We start from the raw sequence: 8,382 nt of genomic DNA on the forward strand, positions 1-8,382 counted from the left end.
TGGCTGCCCTTAAGATTTTTTCCTTCATTTCAACTTTGGTGAATCTGACAATTATGTGTCTTGGAGTTGCTCTTCTCGAGGAGTATCTTTGTGGCATTCTCTGTATTTCCTGAATTTGAATGTTGGCCTACCTTACTATGTTGGGGACGTTGTTCTCCTGGATGATATCTTGCAGAGTGTTTTCCAACTTGGTTCCATTTTCTCCGTCATTTTCAGGCACACCAATCAGATGTAGATTTGGTCTTTTCACATAATCACATATTTCTTGGAGGCTTTGTTCATTTCTTTTTACTCTTTTTTCTCTACACTTCTCTTCTCGCTTCATTTCATTCATTTGATCTTCAGTCACTGATACTCTTTCTTCCAGTTGATCGATTCGGTTACTGAAGCTTGTGCATTTGTCACGTAGTTCTCGTGTCATGGTTTTCATCTCTATCTGTTCTTTTATGGTCTTCTCTGCATTGATTATTCTTGTTATCCATTCATCCATTCGTTTTTCAAGGTTTTTAGTTTCTTTGCGCTGGGTATGTAGTTCCTCCTTTAGCTCTGAGAATTTTGACCGACTGAAGCTTTCTTCTCTCAACTCGTCAAAGTCATTTTCTGTCCAGCTTTGTTCCATTGCTGGCGATGAACTGCGTTCCTTTGGAGGGGTAGATGCGCTCTGATTTTTTGAATTTCCAGCTTTTCTGCACTGCTTTTTCCCCATCTTTGTCGTTTTATCTGCCTTTGGTTTTTGATGATGGTGACGTACTCATGGGGTTTTGGTGTGGGTGTCCTTTCTGTTTGTTAGTTTTCCTCCTGACAATCAGGCTCCTCAGCTGCAGGTCTGTTGGAGTTTGCTTGAGGTCCACTCCAGACCCTGTTTGCCTGGGTGTCAGCAGCAGAGGCTGCAGAAGATAGAATATTGCTGAACAGCGAGTGTGCCTGGGTGTCAGCAGCAGAGGCTGCAGAAGATAGAATATTGTTGAACAGTGGGTGTTGCTGTCTGATTCTTGCTCTGGAAGCTTCGTCTCAGAGGTGCACCCAGTCGTGTGAGGTGTGAGGTGTCAGTCTGCACCTCAGTTGAAAATGCAGAAATCACCCGTCTTCTGTGTTGCTCACGCTGGGAACTGGGGACTGGAGCTGTTCCTATTCGGCCATCTTGGGTGCCCCCCCCTTTTTTTTTTTAGTTCTTTTATATATGTGCAATGCTTGGATAATTGTAGTATAAAAAACATAGAAAACTATGGTGGTAGATACTTCACTGTTTTTTAAAAAACTGGTGGCTATTCTGATACATACAAATGCATGCATTTTAATACTCCATAGTGTCATTATGTTGATAGTATCAACCTAGTGGTATCATAATTGATCATCATTTCTTAAAAACAGTAGATTAAGTAGCTTAGTGAAAGAGTGGTGTTTCATTATTGCTACTTAATTTTTCTTACAGGGCAAAGTTCTAAAAACATCAGTTCATCTCCAAGTATTGAGAGTTTGCCTGGAGGAAGAGAATTCACTGGCTCCCCACCTTCATCTGCTACTAAAAAAGATTCCTTTTTTAGCAACATCTCACGTTCCCGCTCACACAGCAAAACTATGGGCAGAAAAGAATCTGTAAGTATTTAAGGACAATTTTCTCTTCATTCTTCATTTTCCTCCATAGAGTGCTGCATTTATGAAAGCTCTGTTAGTGCCCAGTTTCATAAAGCTCTTAAAACTTTTATGGACTAAAAGGAATTATCTTATCAAAAGTATTTTATTATTATACTTTAGTAATATTTTAAGGCTGTAGCCTGTATCACACTGGAAATAAAAGAAAGTAGCATCATTTTAAAATAAGTTGAATCTTTCCCAAATCCCACTCCTTTTTTTTCTCTACAAACACCTTTTCTTCAAAGCCTGTGTTTTCTTATAAAATTTAACAAATAAATGATGGAAGTTGGAACAAATCAAGCTGTTTTTTCCATTTAAGATATTTCTTGAAAATTAAAAATAATTGATTTACCATATAAAAAGCTATACAAACTACATTTAAATTATATTTTGATACTCTGTAAAATTCTTCTTTTTTTCTTTTTCTTTTTTTTTTCTTTTTGAGACAGAGTCTCAATCTTGGCTCACTGCAGCCTCCACCTCCTGGGTTTAAGTGATTCTCATGCCTCAGCCTCCTAAGAAGCTGGGATTACAGGTGTGTGCCACTATGCCTGGCTAATTTGTGTATTTTTATTAGAGACGGGGTTTTGCCATATTGGCCAGGCTGCTCTGGAACTCTTAGGTTCAAGTGATCTGAGCCTTCCAAAGTGCTGGGATTACAGACATGAGCCACTGTGTCCAGCCTGTAAAATTCTTTATATACATTTCTCGAAAGGATATAGCTAAGGCATATCCACTGCTTTAAAAACTTGGTTGTGTCTGAAATTATTATAAGCCAACTTCACATTTAACCACATTTTATAACAGCCATGCATAGCTTAAAAACAGTGATACATTCAGAGGAGTGTGTTGTTAGGCAATTTCATCATAGTGCAAACATCGTAGAGTGTACTTACACAACGAAATGGTACCACCTACTACACACCTAAGCTGTATGGTATAGTCTGTTACTCCTAGGATACAAACCTATATAAGCATGGCACTGTACTGAATACTGTAGGCAATTATAACAATGGTAAGTATTTTTGCATCTAAACATATAAAAGGTACAGAAAATTGTAAGGTATACAGAAAAAAAAAATGGTACACCTGTCTAGGGCACTTCTTATGAATGGAGCTTGGAAGTGGCTCTGGGCGAAGGAATGAGTGAGCAGTGAGTGAATGTGAAGGCCTAGGATTATTGTGCACTACTGTAGACTTTATAAGCACTGTACACTTAGGCTACACTAAATTTATTTAAACAATAGTTCTTTCTTCAAAATAAATTAATCTTACCTTACTATAACTTTTACTTTATGAACTTTTTTTTTTTAATTTTTGTTTCTTTTGTAATAACACTTAGCTCAAAACAAACACATTTTTTAGCTGTACAAAAATTCTTTTTCTTACATCTTTATTCTGTGATCTTTTTCTATTTTTGAATTTTTTTATTTTACTTTTTAAGCTTTTTTGTTAAAAATGGAGACACGCACATTAGGCTAGGCCTAACCAGGGTCAGGATCATCAGTATCATTGTTTCCACCTCCAAGTTTTGTCCCCCTGGAGGGTCTTTGGGGGGCAGTGACACTCATGGAGCTGTCATCTCCTGTGTTAACAATGCCTTCTTCTGGAATACATCCTGAAGGACCTGCGTGACGCTGTTTTAAAGTTAACTCTTTTTTTAATATGTGTAACTAGAAGTACATTATAAAATAATGATAAAAAGTATAGTATAGTAAATATATAAACCAGTAACACAATCGATTATTATTATTCACTGTACATAATTGTATGTGCCATACTTACATATGACTGGCAGCACAGTAGGCTGGCATCACCACAAACACTGAATCCATTGCACTATGACATTATGAAAGCTATGATGTCACTAGACAATAGAATTTGTTAGCTCCATTATAGTCTTATGGGACCACCATCATATATGTGGTCTGTTGTTGATCAAAACATCATTACGTGTCACATGACTGTAGTTTAACACCTAATATCTTAATAAGAACTCATCTGCCCTGTGGAAGAGGATGCCAAGGTAATACAGAAAAGGATCTAGCTATAACTGAAATTATCCTAAATTAGAAAAACAGACAAACAATTAAACCTTTGAGAGATAATTATTTAAGGTACATAGAATATTACGTTCTCTATCTGTGTGACTTTGTATTTCTTGGTGCGAGACACTCAGTTTCTGGAGTTTTAACCACCTTATCTGCAAATTAAACATTTTTGCTCTCTGACGGAAAGAGTTTAACTACCTGCCCTCTTAGGGATCCCTTCAATATGTAGGAACTGTGATTCTGTAGTATATAAAAGAGCAGAGAGGAACTTTAGTTTAAACATGGCACCTTTAGTGCAAGCATTTAGCTCTGTTCCCTCCTAAAATTCCAGTGCAAGGACAAGGGCAGTTAAAGATAAACCCTCAAAAAATAAGAAAACAAAAGAGAAAACAGTAGCAATAAAATATTGTTACTTGGAAAACAGATGAAAATTGACAACTAAGCAGCCTAAGAAAGCTGAACCTTAAGTCAATGGTAGGTCAAAAACAAAGAAGCAGCTTGACTTACATTGTAAAATTCTCTAGAAGCTCAGGAGCTACAGGTGAAGATGAAGGTAGAACTGAAGACAAGACAACTGGTCAGAAGCTTCTGAAAGAGGAATTAGATTTCCTTCCTTATATCAGCAAAAGACTGAAAATGTAATTCTCTGAAAAGTGTACAACAGAATGTGTGTGGTCTGAGAGATCAGGCACATTCCGGTGTGAACCACCCTACTGGAAAAGGGGTAGTGAACACTTAAATGCTAAATTTGAGACCCCAGGCCTCCCCAACTTGCTTTCCAGAGTACCAGTATGGATAGCCTTCAGGCAAGAGATTTGGAAGGGTTTTCTCTAGGCAAAAGACACACACACACATACACAGCTATAAATCTACTTACCGCAGGGGTGCTCCAAGGAAATACCCAGTTACTTTATAGTGGACCCCACCATTAACGAGCTCCATCCAAACAGAACTTCCTCTTAGCTTTTTAGTTTATACTATTTTATATGGACAAGACAGCTAAGGATCACCAGACACTTGAAGAGAGGATTTGATAATGAAAGACAAAAACAGAAAAAAGCAACTGGGAGGAAACAGGCTATGCAGAACAAGAAAACAAATATCATATTTTAATACATTTTTTTGTTCTCTAAATGTTATATTTTTCTAATGTAATACCTTTTCTAATGTATACATTTTTCTAAAATGTAAAACTCAGTGGAAGAGTTGGAAGATAAAGTTGAGGAAATCTCCCCTGAAAATAGAATATAAAATAAATAGAAGAGAGAAAAACATAAGAAAATGAGAGAACTGGCCCAGAAATTTTTAAAAATAGGAGTTTCAGAGTGAACCGAGAAAATTAAAGGAAGGAAATATCAAAAATACAATTTGAGAAATTTTTCCATTAATAAAATAACTGAGTCTTAAGATAGGAAAAGTCCATAGACTGACCCACTCAAGAAAAAACAAACCTACAGTCAGATGTATTACTGAAAAAGTTCAGAAATCTGCAAACAAAAGAATCTTACTGACTCATAGAGTTGGAAAAGAAAGATTCTAACAAAGAATGAGGAATTAAAATAGCTACAGACTTCTCAGTAGCAACACCAAAAGCAAGACAATGGAGCGATACTTTGAAAGTTCTGAGAAATGGCCGAGCGTGGTGACTCACGCTTGTAATTCCAGCATTTTGGGAGGCCGAAGCAGGTGGATCACCTGAAGTCAGGAGTTCGAGACCAGCCTGACCAACATGGTGAAACCCCATCGCTACTAAAAATACAAAAATTAGCCAGGCATGGTGGTGGGCGCCTATAGTCCCAGCTACTCGGGAGGCTGAGGCAGGAGAATCACTTGAACCCGGTAGGTGGAAGTTGCCGTGAGCCGAGATCACGCCACTGCACTCCACCCTGGGTGACAGAGCAAGAATCCATCTCAAAAAAAAAAAAAAAGTTCTGAGAAAAAATTACTTCTAACCTAGATTCAACATCTGGGTAAACTAGTAGTTAATTTTGAGTGTAAAATAAAGCCATGTTTAGACATTAAAGATTCAAAAAAATGATTCTCATGTACCCTGGGAATCCACTGTAGGATATGCTGTACAAAAATGAGGACATAAACTAAGGAGGAGGAATACCTAAGAACTAGGAAATAGAGGATCCAAAGCAAAACAAAAAGATCCCCGGAATGATAATGTATGGAGATCCAAAGACTATAGCACTGCTAAATAGCAGACCCAGAAAGTAGTAGCAAGCCCAGATTGGAGCAAGTTGGAAGTTTCCAGAAAGATTTATTCAAAAAGATAAAATTGGAAGAATGACTAATATACTTTAACAAATTGAGAGATGTATGCAACTAGGCATGAGTTTGGGTGATAACTTTATAAAAGCTAAACTAACCCCAAAAAAGGACAATTGGTAACCCCAAAGAAAAACAAAGTATGTGTAGGAAAAGAAAGAAAGGTTATGATAAACCTTATAACTGAGCTGGGATTAACATTTACATAGACATTATAATGTAAGCCTATTGAATATTAATCTAATCAGAATCACACTATACCTGTTGAGAAGATGGGGCATGGGAACTACGTGTTTGCCTGAGGAGGAGAGGAGGGAGCAGGTGGTAGTGGTCAATACAACTAAATCTTTATCTTCCATAGTGGGGAATCAGGGGATTATACTCAAGAGAAATCAAGAAGTGGCTAGATAAGTTAGAGATAAAGGCCATCTGTGGTGGCTCACACCTGTAATCCCAACACTTTGGGAGGCTGAATCGAGAGTATTGCTTGAGTCCAGGAGTTTGAGACCAGACTAGGCAATATAGTGAGACCTGTCCTTACAAAAAAAAAATTTTTTTCATTAGCCAGGTATGGTGGTATGCAACTGTAGTACCAGCCACTCGGGAGACTGAGGTAAAAGGATCACTTGAGTCTGGGAGATCAAGACTGCAGTGAGCAGTGATTGTGCCACTGTACTCCAGCCTGAGGTACAGAGCAAGAGCTTGTCTTAGATAGACTAGACAGATACATAGATACATAGATGATATAGAGGTGAAAAAACAAAATGGGTAAAAGAATTTAAAGTGGTTGTTTCTGGGGAGCAAGAAGTAGAGGGTGGGGTTGTGAGGAACTGTTCTTCATAACAGAAACAGTTGAATAAAGCACTATTTCATTGTATTGACCATTTCACTTTATTAACACTTATATAAGTGTTACGTATATAACTTAGATTAAAAATAACAACTAAAAATTACAACAAAATAGAATATTTTGGCATAATAAATTAGAAGAGGAGATAATCTGCTTGTACAAAGAACGTGTCTGTGAAGAACCAGAGTAAGAGAATAACAAATGAGAAAGGCATATGGAGACAGGTTTCATTTGCATTCTATCATATTTTGATGGCATATGGATTAGTCTGCAACACCAATTAATTGCTTTTCTTTATGATGATACTTTAACTTAAAACTGAGAAGTTAAGTAAAAATAGAAATAAAGTGAATCTAACTCTCTACATAGACTTGCTGTGAACCAAGAGACAGAATGCAAGTAATCATTCAAAATTTAGTATATTTGCTAACTTTGGGGAAGGAAGTAGGCAGAAATTTTTAAGATAAATAAGCTCATGCTTTTCCAAGTAGTAGTTTTATCTTATTATTTTATTAAATAGTGTGTTAAGTCAGTACACTTTGCCAGTTCTCGCCCATTCTGGGCACTTAATAGGATTGCACCTCCTTGTCCCTATGATCTGTCAAAATCATATGACTGGTTCTCTCTACTGCATTGTGACTGAAAGTGACATATATGTATTGTCACTGCAAGACCATCCACAGCTGTCTTTCCCTCTGACACCATGAACAGAACCTCCCTGCCAACTCATGGTAGACATGAAGAATGAGGGAGAAATCAGCTTTTGCTGATCTAAGCTTCTGAGACCGATGGTTATCACAGCATAACAGTGCACAGTTGGAAAATGTTTAGGCCCATAGCTGGGACTCATTCTCCCATGGGAGCTGCCTGCTGCCACTAGAGTGGTCCCAGGACACCAGAGCCTATGACTAGGTACCTACCATACATGGGTCCAATTTGCTTTCATTTCCAGGCCAGTGCGATGTGATACAGTGATATTCCATATCCTGAAAAACGTTCAAGATAGCTTTTCACTTAAATTTCTTATACAAACAAGTGGCCAGAAATGAAAGTAAAGACATCTCTTGGTTTGGGTCTCTTGTCCCTTAAACTATATGATGATACCTTTCAGATTTCAAGACTCAGTTCATCTTTTAAAGTGGTTCAGGATCAAGAAACTGTTGATGTTAATTGCCAAAATAGTGGTAGAAAGAGACATAAAACTTAAGATAATCAAGTAGTAGCTATCAGTCGAAGTATGGTAAAATCTGCTTGTAATGGTTCTGAGAAATGATTGTCAGAATCTACATAGGTATGACATATCCTGGATAAGCATCATATACTGTGTTGTAGAACTTGTTCTGTCTCAATATTGCCTTTTTATGTATCATACATACCCTTTCTATAATCCACAGCCTATCTTCTTTAGATAAAAAAGAAGTATCACATTTATTCCTGTTAATGCCCATGATTTGGCCATATAATGAAAGAGGGCAAGATTCAGCTTAGTCTTTAAAGAGGTAACAAGTAAGCCTTGTGCCAGATTTTTATAAAAGACATCATTATACTTCTTTTTTTTTTTTTTTTAATTTT

The 8,382-nt window shown here is 37.2% G+C and overlaps 1 protein-coding gene across 3 annotated transcripts in view; it reads left to right on the plus strand.

Moving 5' to 3' along the window:
- The window catches only part of TBC1D5 (TBC1 domain family, member 5), a 500,189-nt gene that overhangs the window by 438,705 nt on the left and 53,102 nt on the right, over positions 1–8,382 (plus strand). For all 3 annotated transcript variants that reach the window (XM_011977919.1, XM_011977920.1, XM_011977921.1), the window contains one exon: positions 1,433–1,596. In XM_011977919.1, coding sequence (XP_011833309.1) covers positions 1,433–1,596 — 164 coding nt within the window. The remainder of the gene's footprint in view (positions 1–1,432; positions 1,597–8,382) is intronic.

Source organism: Mandrillus leucophaeus, unplaced genomic scaffold (genome assembly GCF_000951045.1).
Source record: "Mandrillus leucophaeus isolate KB7577 unplaced genomic scaffold, Mleu.le_1.0 Scaffold186, whole genome shotgun sequence".
In the NCBI taxonomy this organism is placed as follows: domain Eukaryota; kingdom Metazoa; phylum Chordata; class Mammalia; order Primates; family Cercopithecidae; genus Mandrillus; species Mandrillus leucophaeus.